The 20,313-nt window shown below is 44.5% G+C and overlaps 1 protein-coding gene across 4 annotated transcripts in view; it reads left to right on the top strand.

The window, feature by feature from the left end:
* Positions 1-233: 233 nt before the first annotated feature.
* vstm4b (V-set and transmembrane domain containing 4b) overlaps positions 234-20,313 on the top strand; it is a 38,210-nt gene continuing 18,130 nt past the window's right edge. For all 4 annotated transcript variants that reach the window (XM_056770875.1, XM_056770874.1, XM_056770873.1 and 1 more), the window contains exons 1-2: positions 234-365; positions 1,988-2,383. In XM_056770875.1, the coding sequence (XP_056626853.1) occupies positions 314-365; positions 1,988-2,383 (448 nt within the window). In that variant the 5' untranslated portion in view covers positions 234-313. The remainder of the gene's footprint in view (positions 366-1,987; positions 2,384-20,313) is intronic.

Raw genomic sequence — 20,313 nt, 5'->3', positions numbered from 1 at the left:
GCGTGTGGTATGTTTTTTATGTTAAGTCTGCGTTTCGTTCTGTCCTGTTCTTAAATTTTTAGGTACACAGATCTAACCGGACTGGATGACTTATTTCTGGCCCTTTTTAAAACGGAAATTACATTTACTTCACTGAGTATAGTGGGTTGATCTGTATGGGGGGGGGAGAGAAGGGTGTGCACCAAGTAAAAACATAGTGTTCCCTGTCTCGGGTTACACAGAGGAAAGGGTTGGAAAAAATGGAAAAATAGTCCACAAGCGCTTTTTATGGTGAAATGTAACTGCCGTTGCATGGAGCCCATCAGACTGGACAATGAAGATCTCTCCTGTGGTAATACCTTTCCTGACTAGCCTCTTTTTTGGAAGTAAGTGCAATCTGTTTGAATTAAAATTCTATAATGTAATGATATTCAGAATAGCAAGACTATGTTTAATGCATACTTTTCTTTTACATTGTCACCTGTGGATGTTCTTGTGGTTTCATGCAACAGATTGAACATTTTAGTAGTTTCAATGTAGTATAAATAGTATAGTTTAACATGAACTCTTATAAGAGATAGACTAGATGTGACCATCTATTATTCAAATCAGTCAACTCATTTTATATACACTATGGAGTATAACACTAAATAAATTTTTATTACAAGACAGAAGCATTTGACTTTCCTAATTTTGGTTTGTATCACTTTTGTACTTTTGTAGCTTTGTGGTTTCTGCTTCCTGTCTTGGAAGGTAATTTGTTAGTATATATACACATAGTGACTTTGTTTATAAATAGCATCCTTAACAGGAAGAACTGGCCCATAAGATTTTGTTTCCTTAAATAAATGCTTATTTTGTGGAAAGTTGTGATTACTTCATGACATAGTAGACATAAACATAATAGTTTCTGAGTAATTCACATCAAAAACAAAGAATGAATCAGAGAATTTAAACATTTGTTTCATTAACTCCCTCTCTCTATTTATCGAGACTCGTGTAATGTTTGCGATCCACCCAACTAATGCACCCCGGATGGGTTTTCCAAATGGCTCATTGAGCAAAGGCTGCATTACATGAAAAGAATCTCACTTTTTATTTCCCAGCACAAATAGATTGCCACTTTTTTAAAGGCTACAATACTAATATAATATAATATAATAATATCTTTAACTTATCACAACTTAATGTGCTCAGATAACTATAGACCGTTTCATCGGCGACAACATAAAAATATGTTATGTTGACAAAAATGAATTCCGGTTAACCTCCACATAGAACTGTATTAAAAACGGAGTAGTTGTAATTTAATTTAATTTAATACAATAATATACGATCAAATATTAATATTAATTTATAATGACAGAGGTGAAGCGGGGGAAGATACATAACCTCCTTTAATCTAAAATAAGTTGCTATAACCAAACACAGACCATAAGTTATCTTTGGGACCGCACAAGCTTCTGATGAAACTGTCTATTAGAAGGACATGCATAGACCGATTACCCTGAAAAGTATAACCCTGTGGCGCTATTAACCTTAGATGAATTAGATGAATTTAATTAACTTTTCAGTCCTTTCTTTCAGGAAATCAAACCAAAAGTGTTGTTAACTGACCTTGCATCCTTAGAAAACATCTTAAAGCACTCGGTCTACTCATAGATTTATCACTCATTGAGTTACAGTATAGTTACATTTTAAAGTATTAACCTACTAACCCAACCCTGCACCATAAGTTCAGTGTGAGTTTGGGACAGGTCTTTCTGTTGTCCGACCAATGATAGCTAAGACAAGTGTTTGCTTTGACATTTTTTTCTAATTTTATTTTATTTATTTGAGACAGTGGGTTTTTAATATCTAATCGTAATGCGAATGCGATTTAATAGTTAGCTGAATAGCTAACTATTAACACAGATAGACTTTTAACAATAACTTTTTCAATAAAATATTATGTAGAATATTTCTATTTTAAAACAATTATTTTGCCAACACATACTTTTTATTCCAGATATTTGTTCAGCTATCAATGTGACAGTCATTCCATCTTCATTCACTGTGGTGGCCGAGGGAGACAACATCACCTTGTCCTGTCAGGTCAGTCAGCGTCGCAGGTCAGTGAGCCTGCCCGTGGTCCGTTGGATGTTCCAGCCCGAGTGGGGAGGAGAGCTGCTCTTGGCGAGGGTGAACATGAGGAAAGAAAAGTTCTATGGAAACTACCCCAAGAGCTTCCAAAAGCCTCAAATGAAACTGACAGTGGTGAAGCAGGGGAAGATATATAACCTCCTGATAATGAACATCACAGAACAAGATAGTGGTCTTTACAGCTGCAGAGTCCAGGAGTTCAAGAGGCATCAGGAGCGTTGGAAAGCCTCAAACAACAGCTCAGCCTCCACAAAGCTCAGAGGTGAGACAATGATCTAGCTTACTATTCCATATGCTCTTTTGTGTGACGTTTCTTTCATCTAGACTCTTAAAATGTATACAGTCTTGAGACATCTGAAAAAATATTTACCAGAAACTTCTTCAAAATTGAATGTGTTAGATTTTCCATTAAAAACATATGGAAATGTAAGCTAATATTTATGCTCTGTATATATATGTCTTTTGGCAGTCAGAGCTGAGTTTGAGTATGCCGCAGGGACACAACAAAGTGAACTCTGGCTTAGTGACAGCTAAAAGTTATTGACACTGGCTACAGAATGGAGTTTTCCTTCACCTAGTTACCATACAGACAGTCAAACGAACAGCACAGATGCCTAAGAGACTGTGACTCTCTGGATCCAAGACAAAATAAGCCTGCGCAGAGATTTTGAAGGTGTGTGTGTGTACGAAGGGATTGTTGGCGCAACAGAGTGTGAGGTACATCGAGTCAAAGAATGCAAAGACTCTACTACTTGGCCTTGGCGCCAAAAGTGGGTCCAGGTATCGCTGTGGGCTGGCGTCGCCTGGCATACTTTAAGCCACATGAAATCAACAGTAGACTTCAGTAGCATTTAGTCCATGTGTTTGAGTTGTAATGACATTTCCTGTTTAAGCAAGTGCACTTAAACGTTGACAATATTAGCTTTTAGCAAATAACAGCAAAATTAGATTAATTTAATTAACTTTTCAGTCCTTTCATTAAGGAAATCAAACCAAAAGTGTTGTTAACTGACCTTGCATCCTTAGAAAACATCTTTCAGCACTCGGTCTACTCATAGATTTATCACCCATTGACTTACAGTATAGTTACATTTTAAAGTTGAGCTCTATCTAGCAGTCGTTACAATAACAGAAATGTTGTGGTACCATCTACCATCTAAGTCTATCTATTTCAGTTATAGCAAGACCAAAGTCCTATCTATATAATAATTTCGGAAAAAAACATACATTTACCAAAAATAAATCTGACAAAAATCACAGTTTAATACATTCTGGTCTCATAGGAAATACGTACCTCTGTACACTTTTGCAGCGCCACAAAATATGTAACATCAGGTACATATTGTTACAGTTTTGAGACAATACAGTCCACTGGGGGCGCTAAAGCGAATAACTGTGGTCAACATGTCAAAAAATGAATTGGGCCTATTACGTAGTATTTCTGTGCTCAATACACTCCAACAGCGATCATATAGGTTTCGGAAAGTTTTTTTTCGAAGATATAAAACTGTTTCGTAACAACTTTTCTTAGTCCCTTATTGGACAATTACACGCGTCACGGCCACAGCAGAGCAGAAGGAGCATGTGCAGACGTCACTTTCACTTGTGTGATGAATGTTATATAAACTGTGGATATAACGCTGGATTTGGAGATCGTTTGAAACTGATATATGGAGCCGTCCCAGCGCTAAAAGATGCCGGACATGAACCGCATGTGGTGAGTGAAACTGATGTCTGTGTTTTCTTGATAATGGGTTCGCACGTGCTTTGGTTCAGCCTACCCATCCCCCCCACATGCGCCGTATGTTTTCGGAAACAATCGTAAAGCTCTGTCTATCTTTTATAAATGTGATCAAACTAAATAGTCTTCGAAGATACAAAGTATTCAATACTACTCTATAGGTATTCAAGATAAATATAAGATTGGCAGAAACCCTGAGTGTTATGCAGTTCAAGGATATCTGCATTTCGTCTATGTTCCTGAAGATATCGGAATTACTCGTGCTGATACATTTAAAACAAAACAATCGTAAAGCTGCACACGTCACTCCTCTATTCATTAAGCTACATTGGCTCCCTAAAGTCGCTCGCATCAAATTCAAGACTCTGCTCCTCGCCTAGAAGACCACCACTGGTTCAGCACCACCTTATCGTCACTCGCTACTGCAGACATATGTACCCGCCAGATCCCTACGCTCTGCAAACGAACAGCGTCTTGTGGTGCCATCCCAAAAAGTTAAAAAATCTCTCTCGCGCACCTTCTCCGGATCTGTTCCACCTATGTGGAATGATCTGCCTGCTGCTACAAGATCTGCAGATTCTGTAGCCAACTTTAAGAATCGTCTGAAAACACAGCTCTTCCGTCAACATCTTACTGATCTGTTCTAACTCTATTTTCTTCTCTACTCTTAAAAAAAAAATATGAATGAACGAATGGTTCTGTATACTGTGTTAGGTTATATGAGACCAGTCCTTTTTTTATGATTGCACTTATGCTTTTGTTGTACTTATGCTGTCCCAATTGATTCCATTGCCTACCCCACCTGTAAGTCGATTTGGATAAAAGCGTCTGCTAAATTATTAAATGTAAATGTAAACGTAAAACGTAAAACAAAACAAAACAAAACAAAACAAAACAAAACAAAACAAAACAAAAAACAAACAAATTCAAAGAAAAAGTGGGAGAGGGGGTCAGGATCATGGTGGGAGTTCATAGTAGCCAATGGACCCCAGCGCCGGCTAAATTAAAGTCTGATGTGTAGAAGCACTTTATGTTTAAAGGCAATGACGGCAAAGGTGAGGTCGAAAAAACAACCGTTGTTTGCAAGTTGTGCCCCCAAGAGCTACAATTTACAACACAACAAACCTACGAAACCACCTGTCAAGACATCACCCAAACGCGATATCTGGTTCATAGGATTCTGGAAAGCAACGGCTAGAATTTGCTTTTGCCTGCAAATTACAGTCAGACTCACTTCGCGCTAAGAAAATAACGGACGCTATAGTAATGCTGATTTTCAAGGATTCACACCCATATGCAATAGTTGAGAATGAGGGCTTTTACAATCTTATCAATGTTTTGGAGCAGAGATATGTAATGGTGACACGGCAACTCCTCAGTTAAAAGTAAATACTGAAAAAGTATGGCGAGGTAAAGATCAATCTCGCAGCATCTTTCCAGTCAGCAGAAATAGTTGGCCTTACCTGTGACAGCTGGACCAACAGGGCGACTGACTCGTATGTCACCATAACATGTCACTATATCGCAAGCGACTGAACACTCGCGTCGCATGTTTTGCAATCCCGGGGCTGTCCACACCAGCCACACAGCAAGTAACATTTGCATTGTTGAAGGAGGCCATAATTGAATGCAACATTGCGGAGAAAGAACCGGCTATCGTAAGCGCACAAAGAAGCTGCCTTAGGTCAGATCATATGATCAGCTACTTTTTTTGCAGAAAAAGCTGGCAATCAAAAAATGAGTTTTAATCATTATAATTCATTACATTTATATAGCAATTTTCTGGACACTCAAAGCACTTTACATGGAAGGGGGAATCTCCTCAACCACCACCAATGTGCAGCATCCACCTGGATGATGTGACGGCAGCCATTTGCGCCTGAACGCCTACCCCACACCAGCTAATTGGTGGAGAGGAAAAAGAGTTACAAAGCCAATTAGCACATAGAGAACTGCAGTAAGAACTGTTAGTTTTATGGACAGTTACTCTGTTTTCAATGTCCAGAAAAAGGGCTTAATTGGCCTGTTTTAATGTTAAAGTGTGTTATATTTTGTTATGAATCTCACTTTTTAAAATAAAAATCTAAATGTTGTTTACTTGATTGGTTACCCAAAGTAAAAACAAAAAATAATTCCAAACACAATTGTAACAAAGACTCAACCGTCTCAACCGCACCAGCGCTCTTCCCCAAGGTTACCTGTTCACTCTCACCGGACTATTGACAACTTGGACTTAATTTCTAATCATGCATCACACCCCGGCAGCCATCTTTGATTTGAAACCTCACCTTTAACCAATTACACGGATAGTATGTATATGCACACCCATCTTGTACTCTTTGTCAGGTCTAGTTGTTACTTTGTGTGTCTAGTTCCGACCCCTAGTTTTTGCCTTGACCTTTGTTCATTAAATTACATCTACTGGCTTACACCTCATCATTTGTGGCATCTTTGTTCATTGGGAAACTGTTACAGAAGAACTGACCGTACAAAGCGATGTCCACTCCACCATCCAACCCGGACACCTTCACCGATCTGGTCAACACTCTTCGAGCACAACTCGCTCTCATTCAGTTGGTCACGATCCCACTTGTGGAAATTTTTTGACGCTAATCCTGCTTGTACTGTCCCAGTTTGATAAAGCACTCTGGCTTGAAGTGATTCGCGAAAATAAGCAGGTTTTTACTTATGGTTTCTGAGGGATTTCCACCAAAAAATAAAAAAAATACACTCGTGTCTCGAGGTTAGGACTCTGTGCAGCGACTTTGTTGCAAGTTGCCCACAAACATTAGCCATGGCGTCAGCACCGTGAGTGGAATTGTGTAGATTAGACTGTAAAATACTGCTATAAAGTCACAACAGGAGCGAAATCTGAACGACTCGATTTCTCTCTGTAAAAAGGTTCAGGCTTGAGGAAGAAAGGAGGCGGAGTCGGCGTGGCTGGGAAAGCGTAATAATCTCTTTATTTACTACAATACTTCCGGGTTGTAGACCCGCTCACTCAATAACACAATCTCTTTGGTTGTGACGAATCTTTCCTTTGGATCGGACACTCCTAGACACCTTTTCTCTCTCCGTCCGTCGATGCGCGCTTTCCCAGCCTGGTTTCTCTCTCCCTTCTCTTCTCCTTTGTCGTGCCTTAAATGCGTCTCCTCGCCAATTACTAGAACAAGAAGCAGGAGCTGCTTACTCACCGTCATACTCCCGACACGCTCCTCTGCCGCAGACCGTTCTAGACCACGCCCCCCTTTCCACATACCCCCACCGCCCGACTCAGGCCGAGGCCCCATCCGGCCTGTAGCCTCGTCCCCCCCCTCCGGGAGAGAAAGTCGGCCACCGCCATCTGAGTCCCCGGCCTGTGGATCACCTGGAACTTGAATGGTTGCAAAGCAAGGTACCAACGAGTGATCCGTGCGTTGGTGTCCTTCATACGGTGGACCCATTGGAGGGGCACGTGGTCCGAACAGAGCGTGAACTCCCTTCCCAGGAGATAATACCGGAGGGTGAGGACCGCCCAGCGGATCGCCAAACACTCCTTCTCTATGGTGCTGTACCTCATCTCCGTCCGTGACAGTTTGCGACTGATGTACAGCACCGGACGATCCTCCCCCTCTATCTCCTGGGACAGGACAGCGCCCACTCCCCTGTCCAAAGCATCAGTCTGCAAAAGAAAAGGGAGTGAAAAATCGGGAGCGTGCAATAACGGCCCGCCACACAGAGCAGCCTTCACTTGGGTAAACCCCTGCTGACACTGCTCCGTCCATTGGACGGTATCTGGTTCCCCCTTTTTAGTGAGGTCAGTCAGCGGGCTGGTGAGGTCCGAATAATTGGGCACAAACCGTCTATAATATCCCGCCAGCCCCAGGAACTGCCTCACCTCCTTTTTGGTCTTGGGTCTCGGGGCGGTGGCAATAGCTGCTGTCTTATCAATTTGGGGACGCACCTCCCCGTGACCCAAGTGGAAGCCCAGATACCTTACCTCTACTCGCCCAACCGCACACTTCTTTGGGTTAGCCGTCAGCCCCGCCCTCCTCAGCGAACTCAGGACCACTCTCAAGTGCTGCATATGCCGCTGCCAATCATTACTGTATATGATGATGTCATCGAGATAGGCTGCGGCATTTGCCGCGTGAGGTCTGAGGATACGATCCATGAGACGCTGAAACATTGCCGGGGCTCCGAATAAGCCGAACGGAAGCGTGACGAATTGGTGTAAACCGAACGGCGTAGTAAAGGCTGTTTTCTCTTTGGATAATGGAGATAGGGGGATCTGCCAATATCCTTTCGTCAGATCCAATGTCGAATAAAAACGAGCCGTCCCTAGCCGGTCAAGTAATTCGTCAATTCGAGGCATTGGATAGGCGTCGAACTTCGACACTGCATTCACCTTGCGATAGTCCACACAGAAATGGACCGAGCCGTCGGTCTTTGGTACTAAAACTATCGGGCTCGCCCAGACACTATTGGACTCTTCTATTACCCCCATGTCCAGCATAGCCTCTAATTCCTTCTGAACCACAATTTTTTTGTGTTCAGGTAACCTATATGGGCGACTGCGTACTACGGCACCCGGTGTTGTCTCAATATGGTGCTCTATGAGATTCGTGCGGCCGGGCAGGGGTGAAAAAACATCTGAAAACTCTGTTTGCAACTTCGCAACATCCGTGAGCTGGGAGGACGAGAGATGATCTCCGCCTGGTGCCAGAGCGAGGGATTGCACCTTGGTGTTCGTCTCTGGCCCGAGATCATCTAGTCTAGTTACTGTCGTCGCCAGCATCAGGGTGTTCGCCTCACTCCATTTTTTGAGGAGGTTGAGGTGATAAATTTGATGTGCCCCGCTCCTGTCCGACCGTACTACCTCATAATTGAGATCTCCTATTCGTCGTGTGACCTCAAACGGCCCTTGCCACTTGGCGAGTAGTTTAGACGTGGACGTGGGGAGTAATACAAGCACTTTCTCTCCCGGTGAAAATTTACGTAGTCTGGCTCCCCTGTTATAATGCCGGCTTTGTCTTTCCTGTGCCTGTAACAAATTCTCCATAGAGAGCCGCCCCAGTGTATGGAGTTTTGTTCGCAGGTCCAAGACATACTGAATTTGATTTTTGCTCGCGGAAGGTCCGTCATCGTCCGTAATCAACGATGACCAGTGCAAATCGATGCCCTCGTGCGGATCGCTCTAACGGCCCGATCAGGTCCATACCAATTCTTTCGAAGGGGACCTGAATAAGTGAAAGTGGGCATAATGGCGCCCTGGGAGTGGCCGGTGGGTTTACCAGCTGGCATTCAGGACAAGACGCGCACCACCTACGCACGTTCTCATGAATGCCCGGCCCAAAAAAACGGGTCGTTAGGCGATTTACAGTTGCAGCTTGACCTAGGTGCCCTGCCATCGGATTACAATGAGCCGCCTGGAAAAGCATTTCACGACGGCTTTTGGGTATGACTAATTGGGTTGTATATTGCTTTGACTGAGCGTCCTGGGTCACTCGATACAACCTGTCCTTCAAAATAGCGAAATACGGGTAGGATAGGCTCTGCGCAGGTTGGAGAAGCTGTCCGTCGATTGTACGGACCTGTTCAAACGCATGTTTGAGAGTCTCATCCTGAGACTGTTCCAGAGGAAAATCATCGCCCTGAGAGAGATTTCTCCTGTCCACCGGGCTCCGTTCCTCTGAAACTGTCATCAGAGGTCCCGGTTCAACTTCTCCGACCTGAGCGACCGCTCCTCCCCGCCGCACTTGGTTACGCCCAGAAACATCCGCACATAAATGTCCCATTAATATTGAAAACAATGGCCAATTCGTCCCCAAAATTAGCGGATGTCGGAGGTGCTCATTAACAGCCACCTCTATCCTATGTTTTTGTCCCCGAAATTTTATGGTCAGCGGCACCAAAGGATAGTTCACGATATCCCCATGTACACACCTTACCTTAACCCCGCGGCTCGTATCCATTGCCCCGCATTGCATCAGGCTTTGGTGGATTGAGGTTTGGTTACATCCTGAATCAACCAAAGCCTGATATGTACCCCCCCTTATACTCACAGGTATCTGGTACAACCCGTCCTGACCGAGGGCAGCCTGAGGGTTGTCGGGCACCCGGATCATCATACCGACCTCCATCATAGGACAGCGGTCAACAACATGTCCGGGGTCCCCACAACGGCAACAGGCCGGCCCAGGAGTCCCCGCCGCCCCAGCGGCAGGAAGCAGACCCCCGAATTGGCGAGGAGAGGCTGAAGGAAGGGAAAAGGCATGGGCATTGTTGCCCGGACGGTGATAGGATCCCTCAGGGGACCTCGCAGCGCCGTTAGGTCCCGCCTCCTGCGAGAACCGTGTTCGCGGCGCGGGCCGCGGGTAGAAATTCCCCCGAGACCTAGGAAAGGGAACAGGTCTCGTAGAGAGAGAAGAGACAGTAGGGAGAGAGGGAGAGAGCGATGGTAGGGCTAAGCCGGCCCCGGGGCACGCCACCAGCTGGTCCTCCGCCAATTGGATCACCTGGGCCAGCATCGTCGGGCGGTGACATTGGACCCATTGGGAGGTTTTCCTGGGTAACTTCGCCACAAACTGCTCCAACGTCACCTGGTCGATGATGGTCTCGACGGTGCTGGCGTCGGTCATCAGCCATCTGCGGCAGGCATCCCGGAGCTGGTGAGCAAAGGAAAAAGGCTGTGACCGATCCCCGAACTCCAGAGACCGGAACCGCTGCCGATGCTGCTCAGGACTCCGACCCACTCGCTCGAGAATAGCCATTTTGAGGTCCGCATACTTCAGCAGGTTCTCGATGGGGAGTTGCTGGGCGGCCATCTGGGCTTCTCCGGACAGGAGCGGGATGAGATGGGCAGCCCATGCGTCCTGCTGCCAACCTGACAGTTCTGCGGACCTCTCGAACAACTCGAGGAAGGCTTCCGGCTCTTCCTGGGCTCCCATCTTGTGCAGCGGTATCGTCGGGGATCCAGTTGGTAGTGGAATGCCTTGCTCCTGGCCCAACCAGCTCCGGAACGCATCACGGTCCTCCTGTTGGGTTTGTATGAGAGACTGGAACCGTCTCTCTTGGTCTTCTCGAAGTGCCAACAGGGCCTGATGATGTTCCTGATGGAGGCCAGTGTAACACATCTCAATAAAATGGAAGGAAGGAGGCGGGAACCGGCAAACATTTAAACATTTAATAAAGTAATATAACAGCCGGCGGCCCCTCACGGACGACCGCCGGCGAACAAAACATAATATAAATACAAACATAACATAAGTTCGGGCCCGGTCCTCTCTCTTCGACGGTCCGGTCGCTCGTTCCTTTTATATTCTCCCATCTCCTACGTGATTCGAACCACGGTCTCGCCCCGCCTACTCTACTACATACCCCCATCACCCCTCACAGGCCGGGGGGTACCCCCGCGACTGTGCAAGCTCCCTCCCCCTCCCTCGGGGGGGGGGTGGGGGGTATGCAGCGACGAGACGAGACAACGGAGACGGGAGCCCTCGGAGCGACCGGAAAGAGAGAGGGGAGAGAGGAAAAAAATAAATAAATCCGGTTCCCCGACATGCTGCCGCTCGTTCCTCAACCAGCCGGAGTACTCTCCTTCGCGGTGCCTTGCGGTGGCCCTGGGGCTTCGGTGGACGGCTCGACCGTCCGCCCCCTGGCGGCCGGCGGTGGCTCCTCCTTAATCCGGGAGTCGGGGCGGGTTCCCCGTCCCCTGTTCCTCCCCCTTGGGCGGACGGACGCAGGCTCCGGCCTCTGGCAGGCGGTGGCTCACCCGGCACTTCCGCCCCCTGCTCCACCCCCTCGGGGGACGGACACAGGCTCCGGCCTCTGGCGGACGGCGGCAACCCCCCCGCTCCCACTTGGACGAAAGCCACCCCACCTCGACCCAGGGGCGCAGCAGAAAAGGTCGCCGTTCCACCGAAGTTTTGACGGTGGCCGCACTGTGCACTTCCGTTTCCCCAGAGCCACCGCTTCGGGCAGCCACTGGCGGATGCCCTTCGTCCGCGCTGCCCGAACTCTCCGGCACCGCGAGGCCACTCGACGGCGAGGACTCTCCGACAGCATGTCTCTCCTTCCTCCCGGGTTTCGGCACCAATGTAACACATCTCAATAAAATGCAAGGAAGGAGGCGGGAACCGGCAAACATTTAAACATTTAATAAAGTAATATAACAGCCGGCGGCCCCTCACGGACGACCGCCGGCGAACAAAACATAATATAAATTCAAACATAACATAAGTTCGGGCCCGGTCCTCTCTCTTCGACGGTCCGGTCGCTCGTTTCTTTTATATTCTCCCATCTCCTACGTGATTCGAGGCCGGTGTGCGCACAGCTGGCGCTAATTCACAATTACTCACCGGACTCGAACCACGGTCTCGCCCCGCCTACTCTACTACAGCCAGCAGCGAACGGCGATCCTGAAGGGGGGCTCTGCATGTTGGTGGCGGCGCTTCCTTTCTTCCCGGGTTTCGGGACCACTGTAAAAAGGTTCAGGCTTGAGGAAGAAAGGAGGCGGAGTCGGCGTGGCTGGGAAAGCGTAATAATCTCTTTATTTACTACAATACTTCCGGGTTGTAGACCCGCTCACTCAATAACACAATCGCTTTGGTTGTGACGAATCTTTCCTTTGGATCGGACACTCCTAGACACCTTGTCTCTCTCCGTCCGTCGATGCGCGCTTTCCCAGCCTGGTTTCTCTCTCCCTTCTCTTCTCCTTTGTCGTGCCTTAAATGCGTCTCCTCGCCAATTACTAGAACAAGAAGCAGGTGATTTCACTCTAGCGTTGATCTGCTTACTCACCGTCATACTCCCGACACGCCCCTCTGCCGCAGACCGTGCTAGACCACGCCCCCCTTTCCACACTCTCATGCTTGCAAGGAAAGGGTCATCAAAACAAACTTACTTGCACCTTTCATGCACCGGGGACACAATTGTAGCATTTAAACCTTTCTTTTAAATCCCAAGATTTACACATTTAAAAAAAAAACATGGCATTATGCAAAGTTCTCACAGAATAATTTTGATTAAACTGTCAGATAGAACCTTTTAATTCTAAGGCGACTATTATGCTCTTTCTTGAGTCCCTCAGGTCTCAACAAATACACCATTACAGTTCAGTATTGGAGTCAGTTTATCTTTTTCTGAACACATTCACTGTTCTTATCCAGGATAATACAATGCAGCTTACTCGGAAAGCCAAAATTCAGAACAAAGTCCCTGAATATCTTCTCAACAGCTGTCCTGGTGGCCTTGTTGGCCTAAGCTTGAGCAAACCGCATACAGTGGTCCATAACCACTAATATATGTTCATATCCTCCTTTACAACTCTTCTGGTGTACAAAAACATTGGAGACCGACTCACAAGGGTATGCGGTTACTACATTGGACGGGGGAGCTCAGGTAGGATTTATTTGGCCTCTTCCTTTTCAGGCAGCTACACACCTTGGTCAAAAATAATCTGTCACGGATAAGGGCCTTTGTTCATTCAACACCCAGGTGTTCCATCTCCTCGTTTAGCTCTTTACATATCAATGAACTAAACTTTTTTGGTAGAACTAATTGACACAAAGTCATTTTCTTGCAGTACAGAACACCATCTTCACTTATACACAACTTGTTTTTTTTCCCCTGGCCATGATCCTCAATTGTCCTTTCAGATTCCGTTGACAGGAGATGTGATCCTTTCCTGATTTCTTCAGCAATCAAGGTGGCCATGCTCAGCGGACACATCCATGGGTCTAGCTCTTGGGTCCAGCTCAGTGTCTTTGTGGCTACTAGCTGGTGTTTTGCTAACTTTACTCTTAACAACTTAGCTGTGGGCATCTAAGTACATCAGCGTCTGCTCCCCCTTATCCACGGTTTTTCTGAAGGACTGCTACTTAAATTTTTCAGTATTTCATTGAATTTGGTGACATTTGTACTGTTTTACTTATGCTTGACTTGTCTTACATATTCAACACTAGGTGCTTTTTCATCTTTTATAAGAGCACATCATTCTTTATCTGCAGCAGGGTTATTATAGTTTAAAAGAATACTAGTATTTATTAGTATTTAGTTTTGTAATTTGTCTAATCTGGAGTATAACTAGTTTTCATTTCGTTAAGATTAAAAAAAAAAACATTACTTTTAGTTTTTATCTAGCTGCAGTATCGCTTCAGATTTGCTTAATAGGACTAGTTGTTATAATCCCACTATTTCAGCGCAGTTGAATTCCCCAATAGGATATTTTCCACACCTTATGAAGTAGGGGAGCAGTCAAGAATATGAATAGTGGAAAGGAGATCTGAGGTTCCACTGATTCATCGGGTAGGCATCCTCTGTGTTTGGGGGATAAATGATTATTGAAATATATAGCATACTTGTCATGGGTTGACACGCAGGATGAATGGAGATGCAAAAAGGTATAATCCAAAAAGGTTCAATGAAGATGAGTCCAAAACAAACACGGAAGCAGGAAAACAGGAAAGACAAAACCAGGTTGACACTATAACAACCGACCAGGAACTGAGGAACACACAGGGCTTAAATACATGGGGAAACACTCAGGGAAAACAGAATGAGGTGCGGACTAATTAACAATAACGAATGACAGGTGAAAACAGTTGACAAAGCAAAACACGTGGGAAACACAGGCAGGGGGCAGGCTGGAGTGTTACAATACTTACCTTTCCTTGCCATTATCAGATAGACGTCACGTGAGTTATGTGTCCCAATTTCATCATATTTTCCTTAGTGAAAGATGCATTTTGGTGAGGTGCTGCTGATAATGCCCTTTGTATGGTTCCCATCAATGCGACACATCGTCAGTTGTGCACCTCAGCCTCATTGTTTGTTTCGGCCCTTTATCACAAGCAGTGATGCCGATAACGCCTTACTTAGTAAGGCGTTATCTTAGTCCCACCAGGACTTAGTCCCACCAGGTGGTGCGAAGCAGAGAGCAGCAGGTCCTCCGCCACCCAAACAACAAATGCTGGACTTTGGTGCAAAACCAGTAAGTGGGGGAGAGTTGAAGAAGTTGGTTGGGCAGTAGTGATGCGCGGATGGCGGTCAAATTCGCGGGCGCTGCGGATGATCCGTGGGTCGGGTTGGTCGTGTAATAAAAAAATACATTCAGATTAATTGCTAGTGGGTCGCGGGTGGATGGTATCCTATAATATTAACAACATTTCTCTAAAAATACGAATGTGTTTTAAATGCATTTTCCATCAGGCGCTAATTTGCAGTTATTTAAAAGAAATCCGAGGGTGGCGGCGGTGTAGGACGGTCTCTATTTCTTAAAGCAGAAATGGAAGCAAAACAGATCCGAGAGAAATGTAAAATGGGAGAAATAAAATGAAAAAAAGGTAGAAAAGAATTGTACCGTTTGGGAGCGTTTTAGCGAAGTGGTTTAACAAGGATGAATCAAGTACTGGGTATGTAATATACAACGACTGTGAGGCACTGTATGTATATGAAAGCCATAAGACTGGTACCTCTAAAATGGTACATCATGTGTGTGCTAAATCGAAATATTGGATTTAAGTATTTATAGACAAAGACAGTGCTATAAAATTTACTGAGTAATTTAAATGACGATCGGGTCCGGTGCGGATATCTATATCAGAGAAAATTATACGTGCGGGCGGGTGGCGGGTGAATAATTTATTTGAAACAGCGGATGCGGGTGACATTTTAGCTTATCCGCGCATCTCTATTGGGCAGTATGTTGTAGAGGAAATGATGTCCTTAAACACGTTTGTCTCGCTCTCGTTTCGTGCGTTTTACACTTGTTTTGTAAAACCACTCCTTGCTGCTCTAATGCTGTGAACAACAGGTTAAATTTTCATAAAACATGTTAAAAAGAAATTAATAGTTACATTTATAAATAAAGTAGATTATAAATAGCATGTTTTGCCATTATTAAAGTGTTAACAGTTAAATATGTCAGGTCAAGAAAGACTGATTTGACCGTTAAGTCAAATCAATAAAAACATGTTTTTTTTCAGGAAATAGTCTTTAAATTCAACTTAAAATGTCAGGAGATACATTATTGACATTACTGTTAAAAATACACTTCCAATAAAGTGAGTGTTGGCAAAACCAATTGTCATTTTTATGTTGAGGCAGCGGAGGTGTTGGCGGCAGCTGCTGAATGTAACTGATAAAGTAACGTGTAATCTAATTTAGTTACTTATAAAATCCAGTAATCTGAACAGTAACTAAATTACTTTAGAGGTATAATCAGTAATCAGTAATCAGATTATTTATTCATAAGTAACTGTGGCAACACTGATCACAAGACACCCTCAGTCAAGGGAGGCCCACTGCAGGCTGATCAGACCCAGGTATGTGTCGCATTGTTACAAGGTCATCTAGCAAAAGGATTTTTGTACTAGATTTGACAATGGTTTCGAACAATATAGCTATTAAGTGTAATTGGGAGGTATGGGAAGCATCTAGTAAAGGAAGTGATCACTACCCGATAATAACAACACTTGATTTTGATACAGATAGAACAGTAATTGAAGGAAGAGAGAGATGGGTGTTTGAAAAAGCAAACTGGGAGAAATTTGAAGAAATGTGTGAGGTCGGAATGAGAGAAATTGGCTAAAATCAAGAAATGTATAAATTGAATGGAAAGATTTGTGAGGCAATATTTGCAGCAGTGGCAGAAACAATACAGAGAAGTAAAGGAAAATGAAAAGGAAGGTGGTCCTATGAGGGACAGAAAAATGTACTAAAACTGTGAGAGATAGAAATAAAGCGTTTAAATTACTTAAGAGAACACATAACTATAAGGCAAGCTACAAGAGAGAGTTGGCAAGGGTTCTCCAGTAAGATCGGAAGAACAACGCCAGTAGTTGATGTGTGGAGTATGATTAGGAAAATGAAGGGCATTAAGAAGGAGTGGGAGTATCCAGTACTAGAATCCGATAGAGACATGGCAGTAACAGATAAGGACAAAGTAGAGATGCTGGTAATTTTACAGGTTCATGGAACTGGAATTGAGGAGGGAAGTAGAAGGAGAGAAATATCAAAGGGAAGGCATTTGGAGGTACTGTATAGGAGCGGGGAGATGGATGATCAACAAATTATTGGAAAGGGAAAGGACCCCACAAAGCCTGCTTATTGTAGAACAATAGTTCTTACATCAAATATGTGCAAAATATTGGAGAAGACATGGTATTAAACATCCTGAGATGTGTAAGTGAAGTGGATTGGGGTGCAAGTTTTTTCTTTGTTAAAGACCATATACAGTGGTGGCCATTTTCAGAGGTTTACACCCACCTGATTTTAATAAATGGTGTTGACTTTGTGAGCAGCACGGAATGTTTCTATCTATTGTAATAGTTGTGTATAAGTCTCTTGATTGTCCTAAATGTAAAAAGAGGAATCTCAACATCTTACAGTTACTGCTGGACATGAGAAAAAAATATCCTGAAATGCTGAAAAAGCAAAGATTGTGGAGGACCTGGATATTTTTCTTAACATCAGTGGACAGTCTAATGACTCATGACAAACAAGAAACCCTTAAACAACTACTACTAAACATAAAAACTGTCCTTGATTGTTTAGGTAACATCATACAGTATTAAGAATCAGGGGCGTCCTAACTTTTGCACTAAGCTATTTTTAGAAATTCTTTTATTATTCTTTAGTGTGAACTTTATGTTAACATTTCTTTTGTGAAGGGCAGGACTGAATTAAAAATAAACCTTCATTTTCAAAAATCCTCTTATTTTTCCGAAAAGTTTCAGCTTCTTCCAGATTCTACAAGGGGTGTGTAAACTTTTGCATACCACTGTAGTTGGCAATGATTTGATCGGTATTGGACTATGGGTGTGTGGTATATGGTTTAACGTCAAAGAGTATATTGGAAAACTTAATATAGTACAAGCACAAGCTATGAGGCAGTGCTGTGGAGCAGTAAAGATTACACCCATTTCAGCATAACAAATATTAGTAGGAGAGATGCCACTAGACGTTAGAAGGAAACAATTGATGGTTAATTACTGGGCTAACCTTAAGGGACACAAAGAAGAGCACCCGACAAAAATAGTATTAGAGAAGTGCTGGGAACAAAATAAAAGGAACTTAATAAGTTTTGGTTGGAGTAGCAATGTATACGCTGAAGAAATTCAAATTAGCAGTGTAAAGATGAGCCCCACAGTAGTTATACCAGAATATGGATCATGGACATATGTAACACCTCAAGTTGATATGCATATATTGGAAGTTAAGGAAGAAAATAGAGAACCAAATCTGTCATCAGTCTTATATGTTAAAACTAGTGGTGGGCCGTTAACGGCGTTAACGCCGTTAACGCAGAGAGACTATTATCGCGCGTTAAAAAAAAATGTCGCCGTTAATCTATTCTCAAAGTTGGGTTGGGAGCTGGGTCTATACTACGCAAGCTATGATGACTTTCACCTTGATATTTTAGCGCGGATGTATACCAGCTTAACTGCACTGTACGGAGCGAGAACGAGATTTTTCAACTCGCGTGATTCGCGTCATTCGCGGAAGCAGAAGCAGCCTCATCATCTCATAACCAGGGCTTCATTCGCGCGATTCGCGCAGCAAGTAGGTCTATTGGCTCTTTGCATTAACATATAAATCACTCGCGCTTGAGGCGCCATTCGCGTTTAGTCTGAACACAACATAACGTTACTGTGAAATTACCGCATCAAACGTGACGTGCTAACATGGATGCAGCTATGAAGCCGCCGGGTTTGCTTCAGGGAATATTCATTTTTAAGAAGCTTCCCAATAGGAACATCGACAAGACTAACGTTGTTTGCACCTTGTGCAATGCGGAATTGGTTTAAAAAAAACACTTTCTCTCAACAGGTAGTGGTCTAGCTTTAGTTGAAACCAGTAACTTTGTATTGAGATCTAATGTATTATGGCTCCTGTATGACATATCGCTTGTTGCTCCCTCACTCTTTGTAAATCGCTTTGGATAAAAGCGTCTGCTAAATGACTAAATGTAAATGTACTGTAGGAGCTCTTCCAGTCTCAAGTACCACCTAAACGGAAATCATCCGTTAGCTAATGCGGAAGTAAACGCAAGTTCATTTTATTGAACATAATTTAATTTTCATCACCAATTATCATAGTAGAACAGCTTTCTCAAGCAGTTTGTGATGCATTTTGGAAACAGGAGATGAGCCCCTGGTCTAATGCGCCACCTGGCTTGAGAAACCCGTTCTCAAAGACTTACTTTTAGTCATTAATTGGGTAGCACACATATTCTGAATGCCTTCGGCAGAATTCAAATGAGCCATTTTAATCTAGATTAATCTAGATTAATTTTGGAATTAATCTAGATTAATCTAGATTAAAAAAATTAATCTATGCCCACCACTAGTTAAAACACAATATCCCCAGTTTATACAGATATACAGATGGATCAAAAGATCATGAGTGCCCGACGACTGAGGCTGCTATCTGTCAGTTTACACTGTAGAAGTGACAGCAATACTGTTGGCCTTGCAGTGGGTAGAGGAAAATAAACCTGGGAACATTTCAATTTGTTCTGATTCAGTGTCAGTTCTTATGAGATCGTATAAATCATGTCGTCAGGATATCCTTTTTAAGTATACTACAAATAAGTTCAGAAATTATCCAAAATGGTAATGAAATCAGCTTTATATGGGTACCAGCACCAGGGTCGGCACCAAGGTGAGACACCAACTCTGTGGGTGGGGCATGGCATTTGCGCCGACCCTGGTGCTGTTAACTGTCATGATTCCGCCTGACCATGTCAGGTATTTCTTGGTTTTGAGGCGGAATAAGACAGTATCCCTTGTTTTATGTTGGAGAGAGACTATTTTGACTATACCACATCGTGGTGACGATGCCCTTCTGCCGAGGCACCCTAACCCCTTGGTCTTCCATGAATTTTCTCCGAGCGGGGTACCCCCTCGGGCAGGTTACAAGGCACGTCGTGGTGATGATGGACGCCTCCCTGAAGGGGTACGGTGCAGTGTGTAACGGCACGCAGTAGCGGGGCGTTGGATGAACCCCTGCCTGCGCCGGCATATCAATTGCCAAGAGATGTGGGCTGTGCTACTTGCACTGAGAAGGCTGCGGCCTCTCGTGCGGGACAAGCACGTGCTGGTCCAAGGACAGCACTACAGCTGTGGCGTACATTAATCATCAGGGTGGCTTACGCTCACGGCAGCTAACACGACTTGCTCGACACCTTCTGCTGTGGAGTCAACAGGTGATCCGCTCCCTGCGGGCCACACACATCCCGGGCAAACTGAACCAGACAGGCAACGCACTTTCTCGTCCGTATTCGCCTCCTGGAAAGTGGCGTCTCCACCCCCGCAGTCCAGCTTATTTGGATGCTGTTAGGACAGGACCAGGTAAACCTGTTCGCCTCCCGCAACACCACCATTACCCGCTTTGGTACTCCCTGTCCGAGGCCCCCCTCGGCATGGATGCCCTTGTGCACAGCTGACCGCGGGACGGGCGGAAACACA

Source organism: Triplophysa dalaica, chromosome 17 (assembly GCF_015846415.1).
Source record: "Triplophysa dalaica isolate WHDGS20190420 chromosome 17, ASM1584641v1, whole genome shotgun sequence".
Lineage (NCBI taxonomy): Eukaryota > Metazoa > Chordata > Actinopteri > Cypriniformes > Nemacheilidae > Triplophysa > Triplophysa dalaica.
The sequence above is the reverse complement of the archived record's forward strand: the minus strand, read 5'-3'. Positions and strand labels throughout refer to the sequence as shown.